Below are 19,766 nucleotides of genomic sequence, written 5' to 3'. Positions count from 1 at the left end.
GTAATCTTAATCAAAATATATATACTAGTACATTGCAAAATAATTTACTTTAAACTAGAACATAAGAGGTTGCTAGGCACTTCTGACCTGAACATTTATTTTTCACTAAATATCTTCTCTTGCTTCTTAGTCTCTGATGATAATCATACTTTCTTTTTTGTCTTTATGTTTCCTATTTCTATTCGTATTCAATGGATATTCCTATTTGGTAACTTCCAGTAATCAAAATACAAAGGAAACATTGTCAAGATTATATACACCTGTAAAAAAAAATTACAACTATTAAGAATAAAATTATTGATATTAATTATAATGTATTATTGTAGAGCATTTAAAATGATTTGCTGATTTTGCAGTTTACCATATTTTTACTGTAAAAAAACAAAATGATTATTACTGATCCCCCACAAAACGTTTGTATCATTTTGTTTTCTAATAACATTAGTGGCTAAAACCAAGTTACCACAGATCAAATGTAATAACATTGTTTGACGTAACTACGGTATTTGGGATTTTTTTTGGGAGATTTCAATATTTCGTAAAGAGTTAGATCTTTGGTTCCGCCTCCAGCTCGCGCGCACACCGGAAGTTTGGATTTTGTTGTTACACTGGAACAAAATGGCTGCTGTGAGTTTTTTTTCATTGAAGGCACTGGAACATTTATTCCGCTTCTAGCTTTGGATTTCCTGCCTGTGGTGATGCAACTCGATTGGCAAGTCGCTCGTGATGTTTGTCGCCATTGTCCCGTTCTGCCCCGCTCTGTCAGCTGCTCGTGTTTCCTAGATATGTGCATTTGAAGTGAGCTGTTAGCTGTGGTTAGCCAGACTGTCGTCTGCTGGAGCTGCTGAAGTTTGCCTTCTTCTGCTGAGAACATATTCCTTTGCATTTCATGAATGCATGCTGTTTATTGCTATTGTGTCCTTTAACACATACTTTGTCATCATCGTGTTGAACTTCGCCACATTTGTTTGCCAGATGTTGTGACTGCATGCTCACAGATGCACAACAGTCTCTACGAGCTGAGTTCATGTCCCATACTCTTGTGTTTTCGCAGTCACACACTTGTCCTTGGGTGTCTGGGGTTGAGTTCTGAATGGAAACTGTCAGCTGACAGGTAAATGGTCGTGGTAGTGTGTTTCTAAACTGTCCCTCTCTCTGATCTCAGGGCTTGAATGGTGTGTTTGTGGAGGTGACAGTGCTGGTGTAACACAACATCGCCTCCTGTCACGCAGCAACCACAATGGTAAAAACTACAGAAATGGTTCAAAGATGCATTTTTAACAGGATTTGATTTGATTTAATATTATGTGATGGATTTGATCATATTTGACTTGTACTAGAGAATAACTAAAGCATTTTAATTCATCTTTCTTCCACAGCAACAAGTCTTAGAATATGCATTGGATCGGGCTGAGGTAAAGTATTTATTCAAACTTTTTTTTAATGCTGTACTTTTTATTTATAACGTTGTTGTTTCTTGTTTAGTATATTGTTGAAAGTGCTCGTCAGCGACCGGCGAAGAGACGAGTGTCCTCGAGTGGAAGGAAATCCTTATATCAGAAACTTTATGAACTGTACAATGAAGAGTGTGAAAAAGAACCAGAGTTGAAGGTAATGTTTCAGCTGCTGTAACATTAAAAATGAAGCAGCATTCACAACCGCTCAAGACATTAAGTTGGGTGGGATTTTATAGCTCTATCAAATCACGTTTTATCAATATTGTATTGTGTGTGTTTCTGTTTATTCTCCGTTCTGCCCTCTTTCTGTAGAAACTGAGGAGAAATGTGAATCTACTAGAGAAGCTGGTCTCACAGGAGTCAGTCTCATGTCTGGTGGTCAACCTGTACCCTGGAAATGAAGGATACTCACTTATGCTTAGAGGAAAGAATGGATCCGGTACTGTCTGCTCTTTATTTGTCTTTATGGTTAAATCAGCTGAGGTTTTCATGTTGCATGTTAATAAACTTGTCCCAACCTATAAGATTCAGAAACAATCCGACTTCGCTACGAAGAAACAGAGTTACTGGAGTACCTGGATGCTGAGGAGCTGCCGCCCATTCTTGTAGACCTTCTAGAAAAATCACAGGTTAGTTTCAAATCGGCATGTCAATTTTTTTATGTGTAGTTTGTTAAAGGAACGCTCTACTTTTTTGGAAAATAATAATAAATAATAAAATCTTTTTCCCGACTACCCTAGAGTTAACAGTTGAGTTTGACTGTTTTTGAATCCATTCAGCCGATCTCCGGGTCCGGCTGTAGCACTTTTAGCTTAGCTTAGCATTGATCATTGAATCTGATTAGACCGTTAGCATCTCACTCAAAAATGACCAAAGAGTTTTGATATTTTTCCTATTTAAAACTTGACTCTTCTGTAGTTAGATTGTATACTAAGACTGATAGAAAATGAAAGGTTGTGATTTTCTAGGCCAATATTCCGAGGAACTATACTCTTATTCCGGCGTAATAATCAAGGAACTTTGTTGCCGTAACACGGGTGCAGCAGGCACAGGGATATTACGCAGCGCCTGAAAATAGTCCCCAGCTAGTTTGTGTACTTCCAGCCTATTTTCAAAAAAAGTAGAGTGTTCCTTTAATGTTTTTTTTTTAATTCTTTTTCTAATTTTTGCTATCCATGACATTTAATATATATATATATATATATATATATTTTACATTAACATATTCAAATATTTAAATTGTTTTATATATAGACACAGCCTGCCCTAAATCATGTTCAGAACAACAGTGTTATTGTTAACTGAAACTAAAACTGTCTTTACACTAACACTAACACTAACGTGTTCCCTGGGAATCGTAACCACAAACTTGCGCTGCTACCGCAATGCTCTACCACTTGAGCCACAGAAACACTTATTAGTAAACACTATTACAGTGCATAAATAATACTGGTTCAGAATTGATTCTAGATGTGATTTGAATTGAATGAACCTACATGTTTCTTTAATTCCAGTCAGAATAGTTTTATAGCACTCTGATGAACTGATGCATAAACCACCAGCTTAGTTTTGTTTTCCTGCTTCTGTTCTGTCAGGTGAACATATTCCACTGTGGCTGTGTCATAGCTGAGGTCAGAGACTTCCGACAGTCTGGAAACGCAAAGATGCCCACCTACCAGAGCCGGCACATCCTGCTGAGACCCACTATGCAGGTCAGTAACAAACCTGTGACCAGCAGTCCCTAATCTTCTTTGTATAATATCTTTATGTCATCTATTTTCTTCACACCAGACCCTGATCTGTGACGTTCATGCTATGACAAGTGATCACCACAAGTGGACACAGGTGAGCAGACTCTATCTGTCAGCTCAGGAAGGTCATTGTAGTGTTTTTGACAGAAGTGTCTTATGCACATCAAGGCTACAAGTATTGGATCAAAAATACAGTAAATATTACGCATTGTTACAATTTAAAATAATTTTACTATTTGAATATATTTTTAAATGTACATTTTCCCGGTGACAGCATCATTACTCTAGTCTTCAGTGTCACATGATACTTCAGAAACATATAAATGCCTTTTTTTAAATGTCACTTTTGATCCATTTAATGCATTTTTTTTTTTTTAAATATTAGTTTCATTTAAAAAAATCATACTAACCATTAAAGAGACAGATTCACAGCACAGTGTGAAGTATGGAGGATGCATTGATTCTCATGTGGTTTGAATGTGTTTGTAGGACGATAAACTTCAGCTGGAGAGTCAGTTGATTCTGGCCACAGCAGAGCCTCTGTGTCTGGACCCCTCCATCTCTGTCAGCTGCACCACCAACCGTCTGCTCTACAACAAACAGAAGATGAACACACGATCCATGAAACGGTAATGCGTTTGCCTTTATACGCTTGATCATCAGTAGTCTTTAAACCAAAGTGAATGATCAGACTGTCTGCTGCTTAGTGTGTCGTGTGACTGCTTGTGACTGCAAACACTTTGCATATTGCTTAAACCCACCGAGCTTATGTTCATGTGCACAGTGTAGATCGTTTATCTGTGGTTAGTCACCATCTTTGAACTGAGAAGCCGCTGCTGTTCTGATCTCTCATTGTATTGTTGAGACCAAAGAAATGTGTGTGGGTTTTACTCTATGCAACTAACAAAAAATTGTTAAGTTGAAGATCTTTTGCCTGTTAAAGTTTAGTGCAAGAATCAGATTATTTCATGTGGTTTATAAAAGTTAAAGGCTTCAACATGTTGCGTTTTGATATAGAGATATCCTGAAATTCAACAGCAGATGATCAGTTATCCATCGTTCACGTTTCTCCTCTCTGCAGGTGTTTTAGGAGGCATTCTCAAGCAGCTCTGAACAGACAGCAGGAGATGATGAGCCACTGCCCTGCCCTGCCACAGCTGCGGCTCCTGGACTACCTCCAGAGGAGGAAAGAGAGGAAACCTGCTCCTTCCATAGACCTCAAGATCTCCAAATCTGGAAATGTGAGTCACAGACCCAGTGCGCAGACGCGTTTTACTTTCTCTGAATTTGAGTGAATGGATTTAAACATGTGAAATGTACATTCATACGTTCAATAGTTTGGGGTCAGGAAGATAAGATCACAGTTTCCACAAAAATATTAAACAGCACAACTGTTTTCATGGTTGATAATAAGAAGAAATGTTTCTTGAGTTTTTAGATTGTTTTTGCCATGAAAATAACATTAGCTGCTGACATGCCATTAAATAAATATATACGATACTATACTTCTTCATGACTCGTGTGGGTGTTTTCTGTGTTTAAATCACTCTTGTTTCTCCTTCAGTGTGTGGACATGTGGAAACAGAGCAGTTGTCAGCTGACTGTCCCAACAGAAATTGATGTGAGTTGCTGTAATGCCGTTTAACAAACACAAGTACAAGCAGCATCTCTCTTTTTTTCTGTAGCTCCTAAACAATTTATTACAGAAATTATTACTTCTTATATCTTAAATTTGAGTATTGTTAATGTAAATTTCATGTTCTTGTGTTATTAGATTATATGTTTTGACTTTATTTTTCTCCGTGTCTATGAAAGTAAGTTTTTCTTTCTGCTTCCAGGTGGAGAAATATGCAGTGGCAGAGAACTCTGTTAAACTAGATGACACTCAGCCCACTGTTTGGCCTGCACAGGTAACACAACTGTGTAAATCCTACATACTGACTAGACTGCACATGGTGCCTGGTTGTTTTATCGGTGTGATATTGGTTTCATAAAAGGACGTGAGGGACGACTACATCTTCGATTGTGAGGTAGGAGGTCAGCCTCAAAGAACAAAAGTCACTATTTTCCAGTCTATGGGGAACCCTCTGGTATATGGGAAAATCTACAGCGCCAGAGACTCCAAATCAGAGGAGGATGTCACAGACCTGCACCTCATTCACCCACCGTAAGAAACAACTGATCACATTTTCGAATTCTTATTCTACATTAATATAACACTCTGAGATGAGAGTAAAGTGTTATTAGTTACACTCACCTAATTGTTGTGGCGCTTACCTGACCTTGTATTTTCTCTGTGGTTTGTAGATTCCTCATAGGTTCAAAAACAGACGCTGATCGGTGAGTTCAGGAGCCATGCTTTGAGTCTCAGGTTTTGGTTGCGCTCAGCCGCTATGAAAATATTCCTGTGCCGCAGGTTTCTGACGCAGTATAAGGAGGTTTATGAACGAGACGTGAAGTGTCAGGTGAAGATGTTGCACCACTCAGGCAGCACAGGGTCCCAAGGCCAGCCGTCCCCCTCAAGGGAAAACGAGGTGAGACATTTTGATGTTACATCTGACCATTCCGACTAAGACATGTTGCAAATAAATAGATTTAATCTGATTTGAATCAGGTTCGTAAACATAAGAAGTTTCTTTTTGTACCTCAGGATACAAAAAAATCGAGATTTGCTCCTTTTCTCTTGATTAGAGATTTATGTGTCAGGTTTAGAAAATGGGCACCAAAACATTGGCGTGAATGGCATGACAAGATTGGTCCATTTTGATGTTTTGATGGTTGTTGTTGATCCAGGCTGATGGATTCTCAGCTCTGGTCCAGTCTTCGGTTTTAGGAAAAGGCATCAAACACAGACCTCCTCCTATCAAGCTACCAGCCGGCTCAGCCTGCGCCTCCTCAGGTGAATATAACAGTATGTATAGGTATCAGCAAGAGAAGAGCAGAATACACACAGTTTGTGTCTTTCCACTTTAAAAAGTGTACAATCAAACACTCCCTCCCTTTGTCTAGGTAACCCGTACAGTACACAGGCCTCAAGCGGCCATCTCAAGTGCCCGACCCCTCCGCCCTCAAAGAATCAGTCTCTCTCCCGGAAACACTCCATGGAGCTTGGCCTGCTGTCTCCTGCTGCTCTCTCGCCCATGCAGAGTGAGCGTCCCTCCATTCACAGCTAGAAAGCTCTCAGTGCTTCGTAGCCAGATATCTATCACGTCTTTCTTCTCTGATCATCCTCCACAGGATCAGGTACTCCCAAGCCGTCCACACCCACACCCACCAACACGCCGTGTTCAACGCCCCACCCCGCCGACGTTCAGACTGCCACGCCTTCAGTAACGCCCACCCCTCAGGACCCCACCCTTCCACAGCAGCCCACCCTGCTGACTCCCTTCGCCCAACAGCAGATGACCCTGCCTGTCATGACTATTCCCCTGCCCACGTCCAGCACCACATCCTCACAGGTCATGACAAACCCCACAGGGCTCAACTTCATCAATGTGGTGGGCCCAGTTTGGTAAGAACCCAAGTTTGTGCCTTTTTTTTTTTTTTTGATTAGGGATATGAAAGGGAAAAAAATGGCGAAGAAGCACCTCTGTGGTTTCTTACAGCAGTCCGCAGACTCTGATGAGCGGTTCCAACCCAATGCTGGGTTGTAGTCCTGGTACTCTGGCGTCTGGTATACCCCTGAGTGGACTTCTGCCTTCTGGTGGTCTCATGTCTGGAGCTCTTCCTGCAGCTCCAGCAGGTAAACCTCTCAGGGAATCTCTCCCTGCATGATCAGATGTTCATCACTGATTTTATAAGCTGTCAGTGGCTACTGTGGATAGAAACATTTTCATATTGTTCTAGCAGGTGGGCCTTTTGGGCTGAACAACAGCCCGGGACTACGACCGCTGAACCTTCTTCAGGTGAGAGAGCTTTTGTAGTTGAAGTATTGGCTTTTGTGGAGACAATTCTCTCTTTCCCTCCCATTTATGTTTGTTTTTCCTTTTCTTTCAGCTCCCTACAGGACCACTGATTTTTAACTCTCTGCAGCAGCAGCAGTTGTCTCAGTTCTCCCCTCAACAGCAAAGCAGTCAGTCCGCCACATCCAGCCCCCAGCAGCAGGGGGACGCGGTGAGCCAGACACACTTGTAACCATTATTTGACACCGCTATCAAGATCCTAGCAATTTCCGGAGGCTGAGAATCAACTTCAATAGTGTTAAAGGGATAGTTCACCCAAAACTGAAAATTGTATTCCATGGAAGTCGATGGCTTCAATCAACTGTTTGGTCATCAACATTCTTTAAAATATCTTATTTTGTGCTCAAAAGAAGAAAGAAACTCACTGGTTTATAACAATTTATGAGGGTGAGTAAATGATAACAGTAGTTTCATTTTTGGGTGAACTATCACTTTAATGTGTGGGGGTGTGTGTGTGTGTGTGTGTGTGTGTGTGTGTGTGTGTGTGTGTGTATATATATATATATATATATAAAATATAATATATATATAAAATATAATATTTCACATTTATATTACATTTTCATTATACTTGTATTTAAATTGTATACAGATGAAAGAGATGTGGAAGATAGAAAACTAGTGTTATGGAAATTACATACTTTAATTTGAATGAATATTTGTATACGAGTAAAATGTGACAATTTGATGTAGTTTTAATTTAGATAATTTAATAATAATAATTATTATTATATAGTGTAGTTTTCATATATACATATATTTTGTATAATTTATTAAAATTAAATTATGCCCTCTTTATATAACTAGTTCATTTATATACAACCAGTTGGAGATCAAGGAAGTTTTTTGTATACAAGATGAGAATAAAGTATATTTTGATGTAGTTCATTTTAATCCTGACATTGCATTAATAATATATTATTAACAAAAACTTATTTATCCAGCTTTCAGATGATGTATAAATCTCAATTTTGAAAAATTGACACTTCAGATTGGTTTTGTGGTCCAGGGTCACATATATGTTGACTTGAAGCAATGGTCTCATACTCAATTTCTGGAGGACCACAGCTCTGCACAGTTTACCCCCCCACCCTAATCAAACACACCTCATCCAGCTAATCATGGTCTTCAGGATTATTAGAAACTTCCAAGCAGATGTGATGTGGAGCTGGTTGGAGCTAAACTCTGCAGAGCTGTGACCCTCAGGAATTGAGTTTGAGACCACGGATTTAAAGGAATAGTTCACCTTTAATTCAGTTGTCCTCTTTGAATCAGGCTGATTCGGGTCTGACTGCAGAACAGGGTCTGTCCGCACAACAGACGGCGGTCATCAATCTCACCGGAGTGGGGGGATTCATGTCTCCTCAGACAGCAGGTACGAACCTGTGCGTTTCATTTGTCTGCCACTCCTCTCACTGTTATTCAAGTACATCTCTAGTCCAGATAGCTCTAACAGACACTAACACGATGAGTAGACATACTAATGGATCTAGATTTAGAAGTGTGTCATGCTAATCTCAACCTAGATCAATGTTAATCAGACCTGTTTTTTGATTATCCGAGTTTGTCATTTGATTAACATGATGGTGGATGCCACTTTTCTTCTTTCTGCTACATTCTACCGTTTATTTCCTGTTACCTCCCTCCCCCCCTGCCCCCCCCTCCTCCTCCACCCACCCCTCTGTCCGTGGTAGTGCTGTCCCAGCTGGGTTGTGGTCTGGAGGGGTCCGGGCCCAGCCTACCGTCCCCGAGGCTCCAGCAACAGCACCAGCCACAGATCCAAGTAATGCAGCAACTTTGACCTCATCCACCTGTAGACACGTGTATATCAGACTGACCTTTGACCTCTCAGACACTGATCCCCCCTTTCCACTGACCTTTGAAGACCACGTGAATTCAAAATCGATTTTATTGAAGAATTATTTAATGCCAAAAAGGACATTTCTGTCATCATTTACTCACCTTCATGTCGTTCCCAACACATTACAAATCATGGTTCTTCTTCAGAAAACAACTAAAGATATTTCTGATCAAATCAGAAATATTTCCGTCCCTTCAGTGAAAGTCGGTTAACCCAAAACCTTTAAAAATCCATATGAATTGAGCAGTTTAATCCAAGTCTTCTAAAGAGACAGGATTGCTTCATACGATGAACAGAATTATTTCAGGCTTTCATTCACATATAAACATTGATCAGCTGATTCAGATTTGGTCACAGAAGCTCAAGCATGCTTAAACCAATGAGGTTTATTCTCTCATGTGACACCATCACGTTTGACCTTTCGCAAGAACCAATGAGATGCGTTCTAACAGGTCAAGCACGTGTGGTTGAACTTCTGTTTATGTTTGCTGATCAAAGTTTAAATAAAATTCAGGATTTACATTTTAAATTCGAAGGTCTGGTGAACGATCAGTCTGTTATATGACATCTATGCATTCACTCTTCAGATTAAATGTTCCACACTACACAGCTTAACACTGTTGTTCATAAGAATCACATCAGTAGCTTCTTTTCTGGCTACTTCTGACCAACATCTAAAGCTTCACATGGATTCTCCTCTTGCCATGTTTTGAGTAACCATTTTTCTGTCCAAGCCTTTACCAACATTTTTCAAAAAAGCATCATGTGGCATCAACTTATCTCCTAACAGCTGCTTGAGAAGCATGTTTTTGTTGCAATTGACACAAAATCTTCAAAAATTCAGCGATGTCTTCTTTTGTAAAGAGGTTCATCAGATTTCATGTATGCGCATGACACATTTATGTCGTTTTCTCCATCGTCACGCACCGCTCACTGATCGGCCCACTCTCCTGTCCTGCATCTGACCCCAGTAACAGCCCAACTCTTGCATTAGCCCCAGCTGTGATCCGAGTTGAAGTTGCTGACTTACTGACACCAAACGACAGCATGGCAGTGTGTGTGTGTGTGTTTGTGTGTGTAATAGAAGATAACTGGCATACAGCAGCTGCATTGCACTTTTTAACTGACCACCTTCTAGCCACCGCTCCAGCTTGATCCTCTTCTGTTCCTCACATTGTGTCGTTCCCATCAATTACCCTCGAGTCTTCCATTCCTCCCTCTTTCAGACTCACACAGCTTCTGCAAACACCGTTGATATCTGTCCATCTCTTTTCACTGCAGTGTTAATGAAAGGTTGTTTCCTTCCAGCAGCTCTGCTTCAGTCAAACTCTTCCAGTATCAGAGCCAGTTGGAGAGGTGACAAAAACGTAATGAATGCGTGAAATATTTCTCTATAAAATGTACATTACCAGTTAAAGGTATTTTCCAAATTGTCTGGAAAATTGTAGATACCGATAAATTGTCATTTTATTATGATATTGTATTTTAATTTATCAACTCATTTCCCCCATTTTTTTATTACCTTTGCCTTCATCTAACACTCAAATATCATCTTTAAAAACACTAATAATTTAGTAGCACTGTTAAATATATTTAGTAAATCTCAAAATGATGCTTAAATTCACTTGTAGAATTTACAATTATTTACATTTAGAACAATAATAATTTATTTATTTACACTTTTCATACATGGAATGCAACTTCACAAGCATAACACAAATATTTTGAGTTTAATATTAATATAAAATAATCTGAACTCTTAATGGTTCAACTAGTATAAACAAATAGGAAAGAATATAGAAGAATCAAAAGAAAACAAAGCAAAAAGTACACACAAATAACAAGTATTAATAAGTGTGTGTGTGTATATATATATATATATATATATATATATATATATATATATATATATATATGGAGAGAGAGAGAGTTTTATTTTTAATGTATTTATAGAAAATAGTTTTGAATTTTAATATCTGCCATTTGTGTTATCTAGCAAGAACATGACAATAATTATTGTTTATCGACCAGAATTTTAATAACAGTGTATCTCAAATTTGAGAATAATTATAAAGTAGTAAAGCAAAGTTTATATGTAGAAACATTAAGTTTGAGGTTGGTAAGATTTTGATCTTTTTTAAAAGATGTCTCTTATGGTCACTAAGGCTACATTTATTTGATAAAAAATGTAAAACCGTAATATTATGAAATGTTGTTAATATTTTTAATGTCATTACTGTGACGGTAAAGCTGAATTTTCAGTGTCACATGATCCTTCAGAAATCATTCTAATATGTTGAATAATTTCTTTATAAATTCTAATGTCGTCCCATAAAAGCTTTGTTCGTCTTCAGAGCACAATTTAAGATATTTTGAATGAAAACCGGGAGGCTTGTGACTGTCCCATAGACTGCCAAGTAAATTGTACTGTCAAGGTCCAGAAAAGTATGAAAGACATCGCCAGAATAATCCATCTGCCATCAGTGGTTCAACCGTAACATTATGAAGCGACAAGAATACTTTTTGAAAAAGAAAACAAAAATAACAACTTTATTCAACCATTCCTTTGTCAAGTCTCCTCTGTGTCTCCATATAACCAAATGTTCTTCTGTATCAGCCACGGCACAAGGCTGCTGTTTCCACTGGGTTACAAAAAGTATTGTCGTTGCTTCATGTTACGGTTGAACCACTGATGGCAGATGGATTATTCTGATGACGTCTTTCATTCTTTTCTGGACTCCGACAGTGTAATTTACTTGGCAGTCTATGGGACAGTAACAAGCCTCCCGGTTTTCATCCAAAATATCTTAAATTGTGTTCAGAAGACGAACTAAGCTTTTACTGGTTTGGAACAACATGGGGATTAAATGATTAATACATTTTTTATTTATTTTTTTTCATAAGAAAAAAAATTACAGCCTAAAGTGGGAAAATGTTTGACTGGTTTTCCCACTTAGCTACATTTGTATAAATCAATTAAAAGAACCAATGGAGGACGAGATACAGTAAAACCAACTAATCTAATGCTCAGAGCTGAATGTGTCAGTTTGTCCACATTCATCTCCATTGTTAAGTGGAAGAGATGCTTCTGAGGCACAGCTGCTGTGAGAGGAGACTCTGGGGACACTTTAAACTGCACATATTCATTATCCGTTACTTCTTCCTTTCACAGTTGCAATTCTTGCAGCACCAAATGCAACAGCAGCAAATGGGTATGGCAGTGGGGCCGGCAGCACAGGCGGCGCTGCCACGGCAACATTCCGCCAACCAGCCAAAAAGTAAGAGGAAACGCAGCACGCCACAGCCCCTCCCCAGATCATGACCTCCAGCCGCACCACAGCAAACGACACTGTGCTCCATCGGCAGCATTGTACGGACTGACTGTGGCTTGACCGGACTAAAGTTGGTTTATGTTCAAAGGGGTGCAGGAATTGCCCTCCTGACCTCAGGACAGATGCATAGATACTACCAGGATTTTTAGAGCAGGGGACCTTAGAGTATTACCGTATCTCTTAAAGAAATACAAGATATTAAATGAGACAATTCTTGTAGGGGTTCTCTAGTCTTTATTCTCCTTCCAAATGGCCCTTTCAACGAGAGCCTGTTTGGCTTGAGAGGGTGGACCCTACGCACACTAATAAGGGCCGTACAGATGTGCCTCAATCACCTGTTGCTCAACTTTACCGTTACGAGAACTTCTCTCTATTGCTGGATGTCAGAGTGATAGGCCGCCTTGTCCCAGCATGCAATTACATGTGCGGTTTTTATACGGCACATTTTAAAATGGCATTTTGTTATACTGAGGGGGAGTTGATGTATATTCTTATGAAGAAAAAAAATGGATGACATTTCTGAACACTGAGGCAGAATTTTTGTAAATGGTCTTTGTCAGCAGTTTTATTGTGATAAAAAAAGAAAGTATATATTGACAGTGAAAAATACATCTTTTAGATAAAAATGCCATGACTCTGTGTGGTTATTTCGCAGTCTTCGTGCTCTCAGTGACTTTGTCCACCAGTTTGCGGATTTCTTTGTTTCTCGTTATGGCTCGATTTATGCAGTGTTGCAGTTTCTCACCAGATAAAGACGTCCCACCTAAAACAAAATGGAACATTTGTTTTTAGAACTCCAAAAAAATATTCAATCAAATCTGCAGATGCTCAGGGATGTAGAGAAATCACCATTTTGGGATCCAAAACTGCTCATTTGTATGATTTGTTTAGATGTAATAGTTGTTTTTTTTTATTTGTAAAGTGTTTGACTTTTTTTGTGCTGTCAAATGATTAATCACATCCAAAAAAAGATTGTTTAAATATTTATATAGAAATAAATAATAAATATACACAGTACACACATATATTTTATAAACAAAAACTTGTTTTGGATGTGATTAATCGCGATTAATTGTTTGACAGCACTACTCTTGTCAACAAAAAATAAACTATATAAATAAAGTCTCCCTGTAAATTTCTACCTAAATTAAAGTAAAATAAATCTTATAGTTTAATGTTTTGAAGCAAAGAAATATGCAGAAATGTTATGTAAAATTTTATTATAATGAAATGTTTATATTATTTTAAAGTGCACTATCATTAGTAATCTATGGTTCTTTATTATTGTTGGTTTTTATTTTTGTAAGATTTATTTTTGCCATTTTTGACTTCATTATAAGACAGTGTAGAGATGAAAGGAAGCGAAGTGGGAGAGAGAGACAGGATTGGGAAAAGTCCTCGAACTGGAATTCGAACTCGGGACGCCCCATAGCACAATGGCACACAAGGCTGTCAGTGTCAACTATTGATTAATTTACTTCTTACATTTTAATAAAAACTCAAAACATACCAGGGTCCACGTTTATATCCTCATGGTAAAATTGACTAAATCCATATTGTAAAGCATATTTTCACGCAGTTTTCACACCAATGAGTTTGCGTTCCTGATGCTGTAAATAACCTGCAATTTGTCACATATCTTAATGTTCACCTGGTTTGTGGACGGCACAGAGTCGATCCTCCTCATCTGTTACCACGGTCAGTAATGCCGTTGACAAGCTTTCTTCTTCTGCTGTGGGGTCGACTAAGATAACAGAGCTGTAGAATGCCAAAATAGAAAAGACTGTCTGTGAACTCATTCTTGTAATTTCTACAGAACTTTATATTAATCTTGAGACCAGCGTTTTCTTTCGTCGTGAAGTTGATGTGGCTCAAGTAAATCGTGTTTTAATTCCAGCCTACACTGCAGCTGTGTGATAGAGAAATAAGTTGTCAATTACTCATCAAATACTGCAAACGATGAACCAACTGGATGCCGGTGAATCTTCAAGGGCTTCTTCTTCTGGATGTCGGCTTCTGCTAAATCTGTCTCTTTGTTTATTGTGACTTCAGGAAGCTGTGCTGAGATGTATGAAATGTGTTTATTAGTCATCATAACAGCAAGAGGAAAAGTTCAATTCAGGAGAAGCTCTCACCGTTCTTTAAAGCTGCTAGCAGAACTATAATGCAGGCGTCAAGTAAGTTCCCGTCATAATCCAAACACATAATATCACAGTACAGCACCCAACAAAGCTAAAAATATAAAAGAAATGAAGGATTTGAAAAACGCAATTTGATGAGAAGCCATAAAATAATATATATAGATTGTGTATAAATATATATTTATCTACTATATCTTACCTTAGATTTTTCAATGCACAATTCCTCCATATTTATTAAATCTGAACTAAAAGGCAGAAAAAATAAATAGGTACTAAATCTAAAATTTCATGTAAACATCATTTGGAGTTAATACATTTTTTTTTGTTTTTTCTTTTTGAGACAAAAACAAAACACTGCTTTAACAGAAAATGTGAGCTTACCTTTCAATGACATCTGCGATAAACTGGCTGGCCGCCTGAGCCTGTTCTCCTGGTGGCCCGGGTCTGAATTTAGAAGAGCACAGTGGAGGCAGATCTACATTTGGAACTTGAAGAGCAAAGAGGACCTTTTTTACATTTCATTCAACACCCCAATGTATAGAATTTCTCCAATCTCTAATTTACATTCACCTATGTATCCTCTATTTGGAGCATCAGATGGTGGCACAGTCAACTCCTGCAAGAAAAGAAAAATGCTGTGACTCCATAATCGACAGCCTTATTAGTTTTAGGAAAATAAAAATGATTCTTACAGCTTTGATTCCACATATCACTGTGGTGTTGCCAATTTTCACCAGTGCTGATCCATCAGCTGTAGATATAGAGCCTAGAAGGACACAGATTTAATTATGCCTTTTAACACTCTATATTTGAAAATTCTCCTACATCACTTTAATTATAATATGCAGCCCATACTTACTAGTATTTAGGGTTGTGGGTCTGAACTCTCCCAATTCCCTTCCATCTGGACGACAGTTTTCTTTCTGTTGAATATTAGATTAAGATAATAAATAACAGAATTATTAGATTGGTGTTGTAACAGAAAAAAAAACCCTTATCAACTCACCAAAAAGCTCCTGTGATATTCTAGAGGCTCTGCGGTTCTATAAAACAATTAATGCTTCATTATTTACATAAGGTAATGCAACAAAGTCATTATCTCACTATCCAGAAGACGTTATTATATGAAATAATTCCGAAACAATCTACACATGAAGTTCTTGCTGTGCAGTAGCTCACTCACTTGAAACCAGCCGCCATGATGTTTAGAGGCACCACGTGAAGAAGCCGTGACGTAGAGATGCGGCTCGCGCGTCCTCCGCTCCGCTCCAGCGTGAGGCGCTCGTGTCGTTTCTCTTCCGGTACTTCTTCCGGTACTGTTCTTCGCTCGCTGTGATGATGTGGTTCTTGGGAACTACTTCCTCGTAGGTGTTTCTCTGTGACTGGATGTAAAGTTCGACAATGGAGATTTAACTATTTGTTCCGTGATTTAGTACGACACCTTTTCATATATGTCGCCGGAAGGCTCGTTTTGAGGCTGGTCTGCGTGCTTCAGTAGAGGAGTTTAGCTATACGCTGCAGTGCAATGTTTACTGCAATATGGATGATGGATTTCTCTTTATATAACTTATTGCAATATTCCCTGCTCCTGGCGCTGATCGCCTTACTATTGGTATATTTGTATTATTATTATTATTATTTTTATTGTTAGCATTTTTAATGTTTTCATACATCTTTATATTATAATGTGGAGGTTTTATGAGGCTAGTTTGTTTGCTCTTGTTGATGTTTGCTTTATTTTTAAAAATATAAATGTTATGTATTTTAATGAATGAAAGGTGTTTTTGAGATACTTGTGCATATATAATGTGACACTTTTGTTGAGCTTCACCGATTCATCCAGTTGAACAAGTTAGTTACTCCCTTGTGTCACACCTGTTCTTGTCTTTAGGTTGTTGTCTTTGCACATGTCAGTGCTAACATGGTAGATCAGAGTCGCCATGAGAAGGAGAAACACTTCTTGACTGCAGATGGCAAGAAGGAGTCTTTTCCCAGTCTGATGGACCCTCCATCGCTGGAGCTGTCTGTGGTTGTCCCGTCATACAACGAGGAACTCCGATGTGAGTTGTTTTGTGGGTAATGTTATATGCAGTAATATGTATCCACTGATGGTCAAAAGTTTGAATGAATAAAAGACTCTTAAAGGTTTAGTTTACCCAAAAATGACGCTTCAGTTCAGAAGGCCGTTATTGACCACTCTGAGCCTTGTGGAGCAATTTTTATGATGGATGGGTGCACTTTTTTGGGCTGTAAAATCTCAACATCCATTCACTGCCATTATGAAGCTTGGAAGACCCCACACCATTTTTTATATAACTCTGATTGCATTTGTCTGAAAGAAGAAAGTCTTATACACCTAGGATAGCATGAGGGAGAGTAAATCAACAGGGTAATTTTCCTTTTCGGGGTGAACTATCCTTTTAAGATCACCAAGGTTTCATTAATTTGATCAAAATACAAAACAATTGTTTTATCGAATTTGTTATTATTATTATTATTATTATTATTATTATAGACTGGAGTAATGGCTGCTGAAGATTTACCTTTGCCATCACAGGAATAAATTACATTTTAATATATATTCAAATAGAAAACTCATTTTTAACTTGTGAAGAATTTGTAACATTATTGTTTTCATAATGCTGTATTTTTGATCAAATAAATTACTTTAAGCACAAGAAATTCTTATTTATTCCAAACTTTTGACCGCCAGTGTTTACCATTTTAGTTTAAAACCCCCAATGGATCCATAAAGCTCAAAATCATTAATCTGCTCTTTCACAATAAGAGGATTTATATTGTTAATGCATATCTCTGTCCTATCACAGTGCCTGTTATGATGGATGAAGCTATGGAATACCTGGAGAAAAGACAGGTCCAGTATTTAATTCTGATTTAATGGTTATGCTTTGTTTTCCTGAGTAAATTATTTGTGATTATGATTGTTATATAACATATGTACAAAATATAAAGTATAATATCAATAAAAACAATTAAGTAAATATAAATATCTGAGTTCACCTGTGAATCCACAAATTAATTATTTTGGATACTTCTTCAGACTGTTTGAGCGTTTCACCACTAGATGCCAGTGCTGTAACTTCAGTGACTCTGTTTAACCTAATGTGTGCTCTTGTTGATTTTACAGAAGAAGAATCCATCATTCACCTATGAAGTTATTGTGGTAGATGATGGCAGCAAAGACAAAACTACAGAGGTCATTTTACTTCGTATAAAATGTAGCATAATCAATAATACGGAATTAAATGGTTAATGTGCATGTTTTCAAACTCAATGCTTGTATCCTCAGGTTGCCATGAAATACACAAAGAAGTATGGAGCACAAAAAGTGAGAGTTTTGACGTTAGTGAAGAACCGTGGAAAAGGCGGTGCAGTGAGAATGGTAACTATACAAAGCAACCGGTTCTCCTTGTGCATTATTCACATTTCTGATGAAATCTGATGAAAGACATAATAAAGATGCTGTTTGTAGTCAGCTGGGAATGTGAAGAAACTCAATAATTAATCTGTTACGTGGCTTGATGCCTGAAGCAGTTTAAATATGTGCTCAATCTCTTCTAAAACCCTTATTTTGACCCACTTAGTAATGAAATGTTGTGTTTATCTCTACTCAGGGAATTCTAAGCAGTCGCGGACGCCTCATTCTTATGGCTGATGCAGACGGAGCCACTAAATTTGCTGACATTGAAAAGGTTGAAGAAGGTCTTGAGAGCATCACTGAGAAGCCTGTGAGACTCCACTTTTTGTAAATAAAAATAGACAGGCAGCGTATTGCCAATCTCTTGTTGGTATGTGGATTAAATATCTGTTTGAAGCTTAGCCAGGAGATACGGTTATCAGATTACCAACAGACTTTTCCTTGCCAAAAGATCTCAGTCCATCTGAAAATCTTTTACTCATGTGTCCATGCAGGATAACATGGTGATCTCCTGCGGATCCAGAGCTCACCTTGAAGAAGAAGCAGTGGCTCAGGTAACACTGTTTCTCAAAATACTGGAGCATGACAGTTAATGTTCATGAGAAAATTGCATTTGGATTTTTCTGTTTATTCTGGTGACAGAGGTCTCTGTTCCGAACATTCCTGATGTATGGATTCCACTTCCTGGTGTGGTTCTTCTGTGTGAGAGGGATTAAAGACACACAGTGTGGTTTTAAGCTCTTCACCCGTGAAGCTGCCATGAAAACCTTCTCCAGCCTTCATGTGGAACGCTGGTAAGGAGGCTTAAAAGTTAAAGAGCATCTCTGCACGTTTTCCACATGCAGCACCAAATTCCAAAAAGCACTTTTTAGATTAAATGATCTTTTATTTAAAATTAACATTTTAACATTTAATGGAAATAACTGTTTTTGTCCATGCAGGGCATTTGATGTGGAACTTCTCTTCATTGCTCAGTGTTTTGATATCCCTGTAGTAGAAGTGGCTGTTAACTGGACAGAGATTGAAGGTTTGTGCTGTCTGTTCTGAAATATAATTGCACTTAAAGCACAGACAATTAAAACACTTTTTTTCCCTAACAATATATGTCATAAAAAATGAAGCTTATTTCCTTTATGAGGTAATGAATGCTTGTTTTATTGCACATTTTAGGGTCAAAGTTGGTGCCATTCTGGAGTTGGCTACAGATGGGCCGGGATCTAGTCTTTATTAGACTGCGTTACCTCACTGGTGCCTGGAGGCTGGAGTCTGAGAGAAAAACTCAGTAGCTGTTGTTACTGCTGGTGTGCTGTTCGTGAGCGATCAGGAGCCAACGGTTGAGCGCACAGCCCATTGCCACCAATGAGTGCACTGTGAATGCAGTCGGTGAACAGCATTAGCATTTTATCATCACTGACAGTGCCGTGACCACATAAGGGGATGGTCCTTGTATTTTTTTTTATGTAATATTGCTGTTTTACATATTTTCTTTTACATACTGTATTAGGTTTTGGTTTGAAAAGGGGTGGATGGTTCTCGGCCAAATAAAGAAAATATATATTATCAGTGTTTCAGCATTTACAAGTAATTATTATTTGTTTTTGTTTTTTCAGATTTTGTTTAATGCAGGGCATCAAAGAATTTGTTTTTTTTTTTTGGTCCTGATTTGGTCCTGATTTCCTGATCAAAATTTTTTATGAAAGTGGTGTGCACTTTAATGTTTAAAATCAGTGCCACCCAAAATACATTTTAACTCGCTCTTCCTACGCATATAAGGTTTAAAAATGACCGACTGAAATGGTCCATGGTCTGGCATGTGCTCAAGG

General features: G+C 38.1%; 3 protein-coding genes across 7 annotated transcripts; 2 read left to right on the top strand and 1 right to left on the bottom strand.

Moving 5' to 3' along the window:
- The first annotated feature begins 584 nt into the window (after nucleotides 1-584).
- On the top strand, nucleotides 585-12,989 carry supt20 (SPT20 homolog, SAGA complex component). 5 transcript variants are annotated; one of them, XM_026274039.1, is made up of 24 exons: nucleotides 585-712; nucleotides 1,166-1,243; nucleotides 1,380-1,415; nucleotides 1,486-1,611; nucleotides 1,770-1,896; nucleotides 1,983-2,086; nucleotides 3,053-3,169; nucleotides 3,249-3,302; nucleotides 3,698-3,837; nucleotides 4,290-4,449; nucleotides 4,773-4,829; nucleotides 5,047-5,118; nucleotides 5,206-5,375; nucleotides 5,516-5,548; nucleotides 5,625-5,742; nucleotides 6,002-6,102; nucleotides 6,216-6,355; nucleotides 6,446-6,719; nucleotides 6,814-6,950; nucleotides 7,055-7,113; nucleotides 7,205-7,321; nucleotides 8,446-8,545; nucleotides 8,865-8,953; nucleotides 12,204-12,989. In XM_026274039.1, exons 2-24 carry the CDS (start codon nucleotides 1,241-1,243, stop codon nucleotides 12,351-12,353), a joined length of 2,484 nt encoding a protein of 827 aa, XP_026129824.1. In that variant the 5' UTR covers nucleotides 585-712; nucleotides 1,166-1,240; the 3' UTR covers nucleotides 12,354-12,989. The 5 variants fall into 5 exon arrangements, with proteins under 5 accessions (XP_026129824.1, XP_026129821.1, XP_026129823.1 ...); XM_026274036.1 differs by having other exon boundaries at nucleotides 6,002-6,107; nucleotides 6,218-6,355; XM_026274038.1 differs by having other exon boundaries at nucleotides 6,002-6,107; nucleotides 6,218-6,355; nucleotides 7,058-7,113; nucleotides 12,204-12,353.
- exosc8 (exosome component 8) lies at nucleotides 12,911-15,793 on the bottom strand. Its single transcript, XM_026274043.1, has 11 exons — nucleotides 15,688-15,793; nucleotides 15,511-15,547; nucleotides 15,364-15,427; nucleotides 15,197-15,270; nucleotides 15,075-15,120; nucleotides 14,886-14,991; nucleotides 14,704-14,749; nucleotides 14,499-14,595; nucleotides 14,304-14,424; nucleotides 14,015-14,121; nucleotides 12,911-13,126 (listed from the first exon to the last, which is right to left on the bottom strand). The coding sequence occupies exons 1-11, from the start codon at nucleotides 15,702-15,704 to the stop codon at nucleotides 13,008-13,010; spliced, it is 834 nt and encodes a 277-aa protein (XP_026129828.1). The 5' UTR covers nucleotides 15,705-15,793; the 3' UTR covers nucleotides 12,911-13,007.
- Nucleotides 15,794-15,826: 33 nt separating this feature from the next.
- Nucleotides 15,827-19,509, top strand: alg5 (ALG5 dolichyl-phosphate beta-glucosyltransferase). The gene is made up of 10 exons (XM_026274042.1): nucleotides 15,827-16,116; nucleotides 16,396-16,564; nucleotides 17,333-17,379; nucleotides 17,653-17,721; nucleotides 17,815-17,907; nucleotides 18,140-18,253; nucleotides 18,438-18,497; nucleotides 18,586-18,737; nucleotides 18,885-18,970; nucleotides 19,114-19,509. The coding sequence occupies exons 1-10, from the start codon at nucleotides 16,030-16,032 to the stop codon at nucleotides 19,227-19,229; spliced, it is 993 nt and encodes a 330-aa protein (XP_026129827.1). The 5' UTR covers nucleotides 15,827-16,029; the 3' UTR covers nucleotides 19,230-19,509.
- The last annotated feature ends 257 nt before the right edge of the window (nucleotides 19,510-19,766 follow it).

Source organism: Carassius auratus, chromosome 10 (assembly GCF_003368295.1).
Source record: "Carassius auratus strain Wakin chromosome 10, ASM336829v1, whole genome shotgun sequence".
In the NCBI taxonomy this organism is placed as follows: Eukaryota; Metazoa; Chordata; class Actinopteri; order Cypriniformes; family Cyprinidae; genus Carassius; species Carassius auratus.
Note: the sequence above shows the minus strand (reverse complement) of the source record. Positions and strands in the feature narration are given on the sequence as shown.

Excerpts from the sequence above, each read along its gene's own strand:
- alg5 (XM_026274042.1), top strand. The coding sequence starts at position 16,030 with ATGTTTACTGCAATATGGATGATGGATTTCTCTTTATATAACTTATTG. Across the intron at positions 16,565-17,332 it reads ATACAACGAGGAACTCCGAT|TGCCTGTTATGATGGATGAA; the intron begins GTGAGTTGTTTT and ends GTCCTATCACAG. Across the intron at positions 17,380-17,652 it reads AATACCTGGAGAAAAGACAG|AAGAAGAATCCATCATTCAC; the intron begins GTCCAGTATTTA and ends TTGATTTTACAG.
- exosc8 (XM_026274043.1), bottom strand. Across the intron at positions 14,992-15,074 it reads TCCAAATAGAGGATACATAG|TTCCAAATGTAGATCTGCCT; the intron begins GTGAATGTAAAT and ends TTGCTCTTCAAG. Across the intron at positions 14,750-14,885 it reads ATCGCAGATGTCATTGAAAG|TTCAGATTTAATAAATATGG; the intron begins GTAAGCTCACAT and ends TCTGCCTTTTAG.
- supt20 (XM_026274036.1), top strand. Across the intron at positions 3,170-3,248 it reads TGCTGAGACCCACTATGCAG|ACCCTGATCTGTGACGTTCA; the intron begins GTCAGTAACAAA and ends TCTTCACACCAG. Across the intron at positions 4,830-5,046 it reads CTGTCCCAACAGAAATTGAT|GTGGAGAAATATGCAGTGGC; the intron begins GTGAGTTGCTGT and ends TTCTGCTTCCAG.